The sequence below is a fragment of the Furipterus horrens genome, unplaced genomic scaffold, assembly GCF_987537825.1.
Source record: "Furipterus horrens unplaced genomic scaffold, mFurHor1.1.pri manual_scaffold_6, whole genome shotgun sequence".
In the NCBI taxonomy this organism is placed as follows: Eukaryota; Metazoa; Chordata; class Mammalia; order Chiroptera; family Furipteridae; genus Furipterus; species Furipterus horrens.
The window spans coordinates 22,528,472-22,541,570 of NW_028327176.1; the positions used below are offsets into that span (position 1 = coordinate 22,528,472).

Below are 13,099 nucleotides of genomic sequence, written 5' to 3' on the forward strand. Positions count from 1 at the left end.
CTATCAAACAAGCAACATCTGGCCTCAGTGAGCCCCAGGCACAGCACTAGCAGCAGCCAGCCTAGAGTCACAGCTTGGCTTCACCTGGGAATCTCCAAGCCCAGCACAAGTCGCAGCTATCTCAGGGTGCTTTATAGATCAGGCAGGGTGGCCACAGGCAAAACACAGGTGGGGGATGACCTGCTTAGGAAACCCAGGGCCAGCGCACCCAGTGGACAGCTAGGGACCACGCTGGAGCAACACTACCCTGCCCCTGCATAGCTGATCCTCCACAGAAAAGTAGTTACCTACAGGGCAGTTCTCATAGGACTGTCAGCTGATTTCTCGAAAGAGACTTTGTGGGCTAGAAGGGATTGGCAAGAAACATTTAAAGTCATGAAAAGCAGGAACCTATAGCCAAGATTGCTCTACCCAGCAAAGCTATCATTTAGGATCGAAGGGCAGATAAAGAGCTTCCCAGACAAGGAATAACAAAAGAAGTTCATCATCGCCAAACTATTATTATATGAAATGTTAAAAGGACTTGTTTAAGAAAAAGAAAGTGGTCAAAACTAGGAATAATAAAATGACAAAATATACATAACTATCAACAACTGAATCTAAAAGGCAAGCTAAGCAAACAAGAAGAACAGAGACAGAATCATGGATATGGAGAGTGTTTGATGGCTGCCAGATAGGAGGGGATGTGGGGAATGGGTGAAGAGGTGAGGGGATTAAGAAGTACAAACAGGTAGTCACAGAGTAGCCATGGGGATGTACAGTACAGTGTAGGACATGGAGTAGCCAAAGGACTTACATGCATGGCCCATAGACATGAACAATGGTGTGGGGATGGCCTGAGGGAGTGGGGGCTGCTGGGTGGTGGAGGGCAAAGGGTGAAAAATCAGGACAACTATAATAGCACAATCAATAAAGTAAAATTAGAAAAAAAATTCAGCAGAAAACGGGGAAAAAAAAGGAATAGTTAATTGCTAAAAACCAAAATCATATCTTAATGATAAAACGGAGGAAATGTCATATGACAGAATAAAAATACAAAAAACAAAAAATTTTTAAAAAAGAGGAAAAACGACCACAGACTTAATATATAAATAACAGTAGTCCCAGTAAAAGAAAAAGATAAACTTATACAGAATTGTATGACATTTCTAAGCTTAAAGGACAGGGAGAAAAATTCTTACACACACTACCAAACCAAAACATAAGATTACAGACATAAAAATATATTTCAAGTATGTTTTCTGGCAAAATCAATGAAAAGATGGGGAAAAAAGATAGTTGTTATGCCCCTAAGCACCCATTAATTCAGAATTTTATTACATAAGGCATTGTCTTTTGGAAATATATGCATAGTATAAAAAAAAGAAAATGATCTCACTGAAGTTTTATCTGGATGCTCAAAACCACACTGCAGAGAAATTTTAAATAGTATTTGCACATCGACTGCTTAGTTACTAGCTTATGTTACCTTTTCTTTTCTTTCTTTTTTTCCTTTTATCCAGGTATGCCACTGAGTTATAACTCAGGGTGTGTCTTTATACACTGAGCTTAAAAGGCTCGTGGCTTTTGTTTTAATATTGCACTTCTTAAACCCAGCTATCGCTTATTTTCTGAAGAACTTATTTAAAAGTTTTTATAGATACCTGGTTAAAAACTGAGGTGTTAATATTTATTGAAATTTAATTTTTTAAAAATCAAGCTACCATTAGCCTTTGATGTGCAACATCAGAAGACAGACGATATTGAAACATTTATGAATAATGAAAGGAAAACACTGTGTGCCAGAAATAGTATAACCAACTAAAATATCATCTAAATGTGAAGGCAAAAGAAGCTACTTTTTAGATATGCAAGGATTCGAAAAGCATACCAATCAACACCCTTCCTAAAATAATTATTGCTGGAGGAAGTTTTCCTAAGAACAAAGATGTCAATGTAGGAGTTGAGGATACAAAAAAGAAAACATTATTGAACAGTAAGTCTCCAGTAATTATACTTAAATACATGTAGACAATAATACACCTGTGAGGTATGATTTTTGAGTAGGATTTTCAAAAAAGTAGAGAAAACTTAACAATAACTATTGTACTATTCTGTGAAGATATTAACTCAAATATTAGCTTTGAGGGAATGTAATTGATCCAAATTAAAATGTCCTGTCATATAAAAACCATGGAGGGTGGTCAGTTAGAGGAGTTTGGTTTTAAGAGATTAAAGCAAAAGAGGGCTGAGAAAATGGTGAAGATAAAAGAAGAAAGAAAAGAAGCACCTACTCCTTGACATAAAAGCAAGCAGCAACTTCTTGTGTAAAATAATTTCGTAACTGCTTTTTTCCCTTCCAACTAATATAAAACAGCATTAAAAACAAACAAACAAACAAACAAACAAAAAAACAATGTAACTCCTCATAAAGAAGATTACTTGATTTTTATTTTTAACGCTTTTGAAAATTGTGTGCTTTACACAGCTGGACACCTCTACCAAGAGGTCGAAGGTAAAGTAAACCAGTTTGTAGAGTAGAATTCTGCCTTTGGTGGATTTAAGGACTTTTATTTAATCCTGAAGGAACTCAGTCATCAATCATCTCAACAGATTAATGGCATGTAGTAATAGAAATTAAACTTGTGAGTCCTAATATGAGGCTGGCAAGTTAATATTTTTAGGTGCTTCAATGTGGAGTGGTACATCAAGAATGTAGTATATATTTACATACAGGAAGCTCTTGACTCTCAGTGTAGTTATTTTTACCTGTATTTAATGAGAAACAAACAAAAAATTAAGAGTACACTTGAAAATCCAACCAATGACCCTGGACCTGTGTTGGGGTATTAGAAAGAAGATGGGGGAGAGCGAAGGCTGGTCATTAAAAAAAAAAGTCGATCAATCCAACACATGTAAGAAAATGAAAAAAGAAAAAAAGCATGTGTACATGTGAGAGAGTAAATATAAAAGACAATAAATAATAAAAAGAAAATATGTTTCAAGGGATGTATGTGGAATGGGTTAAATTCCCAGAATAGGCCAGTTTTAAGATTAGGTTAAAAAACAAAATCCTGTTAAACACTATTACAAATAAGACTCATGAAACAAAATGACAAAGACCCTAACACATTTTTCGTACCAACCTATTAGAATCATTACTATTTTAGATAGCAAATAATTTTCCTAAAATATTATCTAAACATTTCACAATAAAAAATTAATATTATACCTGGACTTCAGAGGATGTTCCATCTTGTGCTAGAGCCAGTAAAATGCTGACACTGGTCTTGAGATGCTGTCCTGAGCCAATGCCACCAACATAACGATGCAAACAGCCCAGAGCCAATGAATGCCCGGTTCTAGATACAACGTCTCGGGCCGATTTCAACCTGGAAAAAAAAGTGTGCTCCAGGAATTGGTTTTCTGTTTCCCTATGGCAATAACAAACTATGAGCCACACAAGAAAGGGATTTATTCTGCAGATCACAAAAGACTATAGTCCTGATTGCTTCTCTCTCCACTCCCAAAGAAGAGTTATTCAATTTAAAATGGTTGGTTAAAGTGACACATCTCACTGAAGAAAAACTGTAAGGAGGAAGCACAACTTCTCAGAACTACTATTCACAACCACTGCTGCCCCATCTCCCTCTCTCGTTAATGGTTATGACCTGGTATAATTAGTACTCAAAATACAATAATATTTAATAATGATTAATTTATATAACTGAATTATTGGTTCTTGACCATCCCTGATTTTCAGCTTCTCTTCTTAAGTACCTGATTAACAACCAACAGTCACTAATAACTGCACGTTATCATCTCAATCATACTTATTTGGAACTCTGAGGTCACTCTTTTTAATTAATATTAAAAGAAATCTTTAAAACCTAATGCTAACTTTATCCTCTGTTTCAGGGATAATTTAAGAGATGATAAACTTAGCAGCAGTTAGAAAAAGAATGACTCATTTTAAAAAGTGAATAATTAACAAAAAGAACACTGTGGGGGATTGAGATAAGACAAAAGGACTTCACAGCACCTCTTCAGAGCAGAGTATACATAACTGAGAGAGATCCTATTAACAATCTTCTTGATTCCATTATATAACATTCAAAAGCTGAAACCAAAGCTCTCAAGACACTTAAAGTGCCTAATGTATTACAACTTAGCCAGATTCTAGACTTTAATCAATTATTGAAATAAAAATTAAGCCATTATAAAAAAAAATCACAAAATATTGTCACATGCTATACCATTCAGAAAACATACAGTGCAGTAAATAATTACTGATTACTTAAAAGACATCTTTGCTTACATGAGAAACTTACTTGTTGGTAAAGAGACCCACTTACTTGTCAAAGCTATACTGGGCCATTCTAGCAATAAAAGTTGCTTCTCCAACCACCTGAGCCATTCTTCCAAGAGCTTCCCCTGCTGCACATCGTAAGATGGGGTTTGGGTTGTCAAGAGCGCCCATAACCAGTGTCAGAGCAGATTTACGCACTTCCTCAGGACCTAAAGTGCTTTTGTTTTCAGCCAGGCCCTATGGGATTTTTTTTAAGCAAGTCATAATTTACATTAAATATAAGAAAAAAAAAGTGCCACAATCTTTGTAAATAACATATTATCTTCACACATTATTTTCTTCAGTCATCTTTCACATGTATACATTATGCCTAGAATCAATACCTGCTAAACTGATGGTAATCACTTTCCTAAACATGATTCAGAACATGATTCAGAACATGACAATAGTTCAATTGGCCCTAAAACCAACAATCACTGAGGGTGTCTCTATCCAAAGAATAATACTTAAAACAGCGGTTCTCAACCTGTGGGTCGCAACCCCTTTGGGGGTCAAATGACCCTTTCACAGGGGTCGCCTAAGACCATCAGAAAACACATATATAATTATATATTGTTTTTGTGATTAATCACTATGCTTTAATTATGTTCAATTTGTAACAATGAAAATACATCCTGCATATCAGATATTTATATTACAATTCATAACAGTAGCAAAATTACAGTTATGAAGTAGCAACAAAAATAATTTTATGGCTGGGGGTCACCACAACATGAGGAACTGTATTAAAGGGTCGCAGCATTAGGAAGGTTGAGAACCACTGACTTAAAGGTTGTTTTTATATATAAAGAACTGATTAGTAAATTAACTGATATTCAACTGATTGAAATGTACCATAACTTTAAGGCCTGATGAGTATGAAACTTTGATTCATTTCTAAGAATATTTCAGAGAAGATAATTATGTCACAAAGAGTATGTCCAATACATATCTAAAGGCTAAATGAGGTAAGAATAATCAGTAACTGAATGCTGATATAATTTGTTCATCATTCTAAATGTTAATATCTCTGTTCTAGCTATACCTACTGTCCTGGAACTTAACTTACTAACTTGAGACCAAAAATACAAGTTATGGTGACTGGGGAAAATGTTAACTACTGCAGAGGCATTAGCGAGCATACCTATGAAGAACAGCATACTGTACAGCAGTATCACAATTGGTTTACTCGCTTTCCAACCACTGAGGAACACCATGACCACCCCATTTCTTTTTTCAAAAAACTCAACTATTAGTCGATGGTCTCTGAATGAGGCATATACCAATGGTTACATAAATGGTACAAACCTATATTTCTACCAATGCCTGTATCCTCTTTCCCTGATGTTTATAAAACATGACTCAGTTCATGCCTATTTAAGCACTTGTACTTGTTGCCATTTTACTTTAAGACAGTAGTAATACCTTACAATAAGCTTAGTGCTGAATAATATAAAAAGTTTTCAAATACATCACGAGAGGCTGCAGGCTGCACAGTATAGTGCACGAACTCTGAGAGATACACAAAACAGTTCTTATTTTACTTTATACATGTAGAAACTGAGGTTCAAAAGAAGGCTGCAGAAATCACACATGACATGAATCAAGTGAGTAGCAAACCACAACACAACCTCTAAATGCGGAATTATTTCAATTACATAACATAGCCTCTCCTGATTTATGGTCTAAACCACAAATCAAACTCAGCTTTATCTCGTTAATCTTCAGAATATCAGATTTCATTATTCAAACATCTTTAAAAATTCTGAAAGATTTGGCATGTGTAAAGTCGAAGGGGTAAAACTGAAAGATTAACATTACTAAAATATAAAATACTTATTTAATTTCAATGAGCCTAATATACAGTTTATAGTAATTTAACTATTATAAAAAGTAATCAAGTGATATACATTTAAACACCATAATAGTCTAGATATCCCTGCCTAGTTAAAGGCATTAATTAAAATCTTAGTTCAGAATATTTATTATATTTTAAAAGTAAATACCTTAAGTGCACTAAGAACAGCAGTAAAAATATTTAGCTGCACAGCCTGCTGGCGGACACCTTTAGCTTGTTTAACACATTCAGCAAAGTGATCCAACATCTGCAGTCTATAATAGTAGCATAAAGATCTCATTAACAAAACTTTATTCAAATATGGCTCAAAAACCAGAGATAAGAAGAGTATGAGCTAATTGTTTAACAATTAGCCATCTCATTTCTATCTCATTCCCACAGCTGGTCCAAACCAGATGTCTTCCTTCTGAATTAATCTATGAACATGTGGTTCTCAATTGGAATAAGAAAAGAGGTTAAATATTATTTCAATTAGGAAAATAAGGTCATAATTTCAGTTGCTTTACACATTAAAACCAGTATCCAACAAAGCGCCTGGCATATAGTAGGTATTCAAAGTTTTCTTGAATAGAACAACAATCATTAATTATGCATCTGTGTGGAACATTTGTAAGTCAGAAATAAAAAATTGTGGCATAATTATTTTTTAAACACTCTCAGATAGAAAAAATAGTACCTCATGTCTTATCCTTGGAAACTAAAAGGAAGATTTTTTTTTTTCTAATTTAGCTTCGGTCAGTGTAAAAAATTAGAAGTGAATTTTTAAAATTATTTCTAAATTTCTAAATGAGACAATTAACAAAAATAAGTAAATCAGTGATTTGAGACTATTCTGATAAAAGAGAATGAGACCATTTCAGATTCTTCTAAGAAGAAATGGGGGCCCTGGCCAGTGTGGCTCAGTTGGTTGGAGCATCATCCTATAGATCGAAAGACTGCAGGTTTGATTCCTGGTCAGGGCACAAACCCAGGTTGCAAGTTCAGTCCCTGGTCAGGATGCATATGAGAAGGCAACTAATCGATGTTTCTCACATCGATGTTTCTCTCTCTCTCTACTCCCCTCCCTTCCTCTCTCTCTAAAAGCCATGAAAAAATGTCCTTGAGGATTAAAAAAAATTTTTTTTAAAGAAATATACAAAGGGAAGCTGAATTAGTTGTAAGGTAACTACGACCTAAAGTCACCCCAATGTCACTATAAGGATTTAAGCTCAATTTACAATAGGACATGGGTCTCAGGTCAAAGCACCCTTCAAAAATCTCATCATTTCTGCCTCTACTAAAAATATGCGGTTAGTTACTTCAAAAATCACATAGTTCCATCCTCTAATAAAAAAATTACTGGGGACTGAAGTTGACCACTTCTACACTTGCTCTGACACACATTTCCATTTACAGGTGAAAAGGCAGGGCATACTCAAGGACACACGTAAGAAGACATACATGGTCTTCAACACTATTGTTAAACATCATTTGCCTATACCTGACTTGAAATGCATAACTATTTTTAAAACTTTATTAAAAATGTTTTCCTTACAAAATATTCATTTAATATAATTTGAAAACCATTAACAAAAAGTTATTACCCAGAAATAACCACTGTGACACTTGGATACATTCATTTTCTTTTAGGTCTTTTTCTTATGTTTACATATATGTACTTGTACACACATGTACATTTTTATGAATTTTAGAATTCCAAACTGAGAGTACTTTTTGCCCTTTATTTTATTTTCAACATTGTGTAATGAGTATTCTCTGATATCAAAACATTGTCTGTAGCCCTGACTGGTATGGCTCAGTTGGTTGGGTGTTGTCCCGGCAAAGTGAAAGGTCGCCAGTTTGATTTCCAGTCAGAGTACATGCCTAGGTTATGGGTTTGGTCCCTGGTTGGGGCACATATGAGAAGCAACCAATCCATGTTTTTCTCTGGCATTGATGTTCTATCCCTCTCTTTATCCCTCTCTCCTCCTCCCTCTATAAATGAATGCATGAATGAATGAATCAATCAAAACATTATCTGTAAAAAGTATTACAGCCTATCAACATGCCATAATTTATTCCTCATTCCTCCATTAACGAGTATTATTTATTATATTTTAATGGAATTTATTTATTTATATATCTCCTTGTTCCACAAAAGTGATGACTATAATGAAGATATTCCTGGGTTCTAGTTATAGCTCTTATACCGAGTTCTATTACTTTGGACAGACCATAAAGTCTTAGACATGGATTTCCTTAGATTTAAAACAAGGACATCAAAACAGATGCTTTATGAGATTCCTTCATATTTGATGTTCTTAAACTGTTATATGACAACCCAGTGTTCTTAAAGCTATCTGGGTACAGTAAAATGGCATATTTAAAAATTTCCTTTCAAATTAAAAAGCCATTAGACAAGTAACCTACACATGTAAAAAGATAATATTTGTATTATATTTTACATATAAATATAATGTTTTTAAGGCATATTTTACAAAACAAGTTATCTGTGAAAGTCCTACATTAATTCATTTTCCATCTTCCTTTTGGGAAAATGACCATATATATATGTAAAATGCCTATTAAATTTAGGGATAGTGTCTGTAGACATAGAATCAGCAAACAAAAAAGGTTTTATTAAAAAAATAAATAGTTACCTTTAGTTTCCCAATTTCTAGACTTGATCACCTGACAGACAGATGTTACTGGGGAGTATTTCTTCAGTAACAAAAACAAAAGACTTACCAAATTGATGTCTCTAATTAAAGATAGTCAAAACCTACTTATAAAATGGCAAAAAAACAAAACAAAACAAAACCTATCATAATGGATACCAGATGCTAGTACACAGGGTCAAATCTTAAAAATAGTTCCAAATTATGTGGAATTTTTTGCATGCAAATTATCATGTATGTGTACTTTATGTTATTAAGTTTATAAGCCTATTATTCAATTAGTAATACGCCTTATTGTAGAGTTACTGGGATGGGAAAATCTACTATTTGGATATAATTTATACTTAACTAAAATTACCTGATTGACTTTATACTAACCGGTGTTTATAAGAAACATGAGGAAACACTACACCAAAAAGAGCCACAGAAGCATCAATGACTGAAACTCCAAGAGGGAGAGGACCAGGCACAGCTTCTCCAGCAGGTATTCGTAAATAAATGGAGGAGGGATCATGCTCCAGAGCCCCACTGCCAGATGCACTGTTTGGCTGGAGCTGCAGACGAATGACATAAAAATAATTCAAAATCTACTTTAGAAAATTCACTTACCAAAAATTGAGCCTGAAGAATAGAATGGGTGAGGAAAGAGAAAACAAAAACAAACAAAAAAAACCAGAATAATTGAATCTGAAATTTTTTAGGTAGATAAAAAATAAGTTTGGCCATTAAAAAAGCCATCAGTAACAATATAATATTAAGAAAAGGATTGTTCATTCTAAAACATTTTTATATCATACTACCCACCTTAAACTGTGTAAGCAAAGCAATATCAGAAAAAATTTAAACCACAAAAACTTCTTTAAAAGAGGCATTCGTAACTCTTTTTAAAAGTACACAGGAGACAATGTATTCAGTGGGCAAAAGGTTCTAAATGCTCAGTCTTCCAATTGCCATTCTTCTACAAGCTGTCAGAAAGCAAACTAAAACAAAATAAAAACCAATAACAAAAAGCCAGCTAAAATTGATCCTTGCCAAAGACACCACAGGTATCCAAATACAAAGAATACTGAATAAAAGAGAATTCACTAAATTCTAACTATTGCTGTTTACCTGTTTTCGCTATTTACCCACCATCAGGAATCTCTAAGAAAGCTGAATGAAAACTAAACCTTAGTCTACAATATTTTTTTAATGACAATGTGTAATAATAACATTGTTTTCAATTAAGCAAGTATTTCGATTCCATGTATGGTTTACTACCTGGTCTTCAATTGACTTGTGATCAGTTTCTTGAAGCCAGGAACCAAGAAGAACACTATCATCATAATGACAGAGGGATCTGAGGAGTGAAGTAGTTGTATTGGCTGAATTGTCAGTCAAAGTGAATTCTGCCACCAGTTCTCTAAGAAGGGCGTTGAAAGACACTAAAAAACAGAACTTCAGATCAGATGAAGAATAATAATTTTATGAAAATTATAATCATTGCCCACAAAGAGCAGCAACATGTTCAACAGAAATAAAATAAGTTCCTATTTCCTATTATGAAAATGTATATTAAATATTTTAATGCTATTTTTAATATGTAATAATGGTATTTCTTTTACTATTGTGCCTTTTACCCAAATTATTTAAAGTATTCAAAAAACTCAAACAGGTAAAAGATTCTTTATTTTAAATATATTAAATATGACATGATTATAATGTTATTAATTACCCAATGGCATACAAACACTGAACCAGAGCATATCAAAATTCTTGGGCATGGTAAACTGGAAACAAATCAATGACTTATTTTAACATTAACATTTTATATAATATTTAATTTCTGCAAAATTCATTACTAGTCTACCTCCAGATTCCTAAATTATTGCCTACATTATATATGAAGCAGTTTAAGACAGTTATTAAAAGCACAGACTTAAAAAATGAACCAGCAGGGTTTGAATCCAGCCTCTGTCACTTACTAGCTCTCACACTTGGGCAAGTTTTATTACCTATATGTACCCAAGATTCTTTATTTATAAAATAGAACTAATCACCTCATAAGGTTGATGTTAAAGTCAAAGATGTTAATATATGTAAGGGCTTAGAAAGGGGTCTGGGACACAGTATGTGCTGTGTTCACAGTCTATAAGAAGGAAAGGAAAATGGTTGCCTTCCTTTGCAAAGTCAGTCAGTGGGAACACTATGGTGAGAAATGTGTAATACTTTAAAGAACTTGAAAGATACATTGAAAAACTTTTATTAGGTACTGCAAATTTTATTTACCTTCATATGTTTTTGGAGGTAATAAAGCCAAGATATCATAAAGTCTTAAACGGACCATTGCAGCACTAGCTTTCAGATGAGCTCCATGAGCTTTAATTACAGATGGAATGCTAAAATATCAAAAGTATGGTTAGTATCATCTTAGTAGAATAAGTATTACTTATAACCATTCTTTTCAGGAACATATCAAAGTACTGACAAGTTGACAGTACTTTCAGTTTTTTTTTTTAACTTTTACTGTCAGTAACAGAAATACTATAGAGTACAATTGCATTTTAATACATATCATTAATGCAATTTTGAAAGTCACTTTATAAAAATAAAGTTATATATGTTTCCAATATGACATTAGAGGGAAGTATAATACATGACTACCAATGTGTAAAACTGGATATTGCTTGTCATAATTGCTTACTTACTGTGACATCATAGTCATGGCGCATTCAATAGGGGTCATCAATTTTCTAATCACATCTTCAGTTAGGAGCTCAGGACAATGCGCAACAAAACTCCTCATTGCTAGATAAAATTTTTAAAGGACAGATTGGGAGCAGGTTTTGTGAGGGTGAACAAATTCATGAAATTATAAAAAGGTACCCACGATTCTTATAAAATAGAAAGTTCTAAAACCAGGACAAACCAAAAGAAGAACCAATTGCAACTACAGAGAAAAATCTTTAGGAAAAGCTAGAAGGATTGGCCACAGAAATGGAGGGAGGGTAGATATCTGTTAAGCAGATTTCTGTGAGCAGGAGTTCAGAGATCTATAACCCTACATGAATCTAGGTGATTACAAAAAAAGCAGTTTTTGAGATAGAACCAATGGCCACAATGGCCCAGTGAGAAGGAATATCTTTATTGGCTCTATAACAGTAGAGCTAAGACTAAAACAGCTCTTAGATGTGTGGAAACAAAACTGACACCTTGGCCTGCTGCTCTTATACCTGACTCCCACAGTGGGCAAAAAAGCAGCACTTTTCACCCTGAGATAAACCAAAAAAGAGCAGGGTCACCCAGTGTAATTTTAGTTCCCAAATAAAACAAAACCTAGCCTTTCCTGTAAGCTGCTGACTCCCAAATAAAAAACAACTTTATTAATAATTTTTGTAACGCTGATATCTGAGAAATGTATCAGCATTGGCAGATTTGATAATGATAGGAGGAAAGAGCTGTTTGTTCATTATGGAGACTAATTGCAAACTCAATAAACTTGGTAATCCTGAGTTTTGTTTTCCTTTGAACACCCATTAGGTTTTGTTTACACAGTGACCCAGTGCGCCTCCGACAGGTGGAAGGCTGCAATAACTGGAAATTAAGAGGCCTGGGTTCCAGCTCCTGGCTTCACTAACTCTGCCCTCCTTCTCAGTCTGTTTCATTTTTATCACATAATTAGCAAACTGGTGTAGGTGATTTATAGAGTTTCTTTCTAAATCTAAAAACTCTACACGCTTCAGATAAATGCATATTAGTTTATATAACAAACTTATCTATTATATATTAAAATAAAACTTTGTAGTAGTGATTTTCCTTCATTCACAACATTTTAGTAATAAAATAATAGTCTGAAAGTGCATCCCTTTCAGTTCTTACCACATAAAGCGCCAGCGCGGCCTTCCAATGTTACCTGCCAGGTAAAAGAATCACCTCGGGCCTTCTCAGCCTCCAATTCCTTTAAAGAACGAGGGAAAACATTTCGCCACAGTAACAACATCTTTGGCAGGTGATAACGAACGACAGATGGTCCTAGCCAAGAAAAGGAGAATGCACAGCCATACATATATAACATACATTACAATAAAAAATTTTTTAAAGAGCCCCATACAAGCTTTAACAATAGCTAGCATTCCACTCTTTCTTTATCTCTAATATTAACATTTTCAAAATGTTTTTATTTAGTAGGTAAAATATATATCTACTAAAGCATAAAAAATTTATCTAAAAAGTACTAGTATTTTTAGCACATAAACATAAAACAAATCCCCAAGAAGT

At 34.0% G+C, this 13,099-nt stretch overlaps 1 protein-coding gene and 1 non-coding gene across 2 annotated transcripts in view; both read right to left on the minus strand.

The window, feature by feature from the left end:
• HEATR5B (HEAT repeat containing 5B) overlaps window positions 1-13,099 on the minus strand; it is a 72,491-nt gene that overhangs the window by 37,411 nt on the left and 21,981 nt on the right. Inside the window, exons 12-19 of the mRNA XM_090281153.1 lie at window positions 12,701-12,853; window positions 11,530-11,629; window positions 11,111-11,220; window positions 10,103-10,266; window positions 9,221-9,396; window positions 6,334-6,439; window positions 4,335-4,525; window positions 3,212-3,371 (exon numbers count right to left, since the gene is read on the minus strand). Coding sequence (XP_090137279.1) covers window positions 3,212-3,371; window positions 4,335-4,525; window positions 6,334-6,439; window positions 9,221-9,396; window positions 10,103-10,266; window positions 11,111-11,220; window positions 11,530-11,629; window positions 12,701-12,853 — 1,160 coding nt within the window. The remainder of the gene's footprint in view (window positions 1-3,211; window positions 3,372-4,334; window positions 4,526-6,333; window positions 6,440-9,220; window positions 9,397-10,102; window positions 10,267-11,110; window positions 11,221-11,529; window positions 11,630-12,700; window positions 12,854-13,099) is intronic.
• On the minus strand, window positions 1,501-1,657 carry LOC150005832 (small Cajal body-specific RNA 1). The gene has a single exon (XR_016512181.1).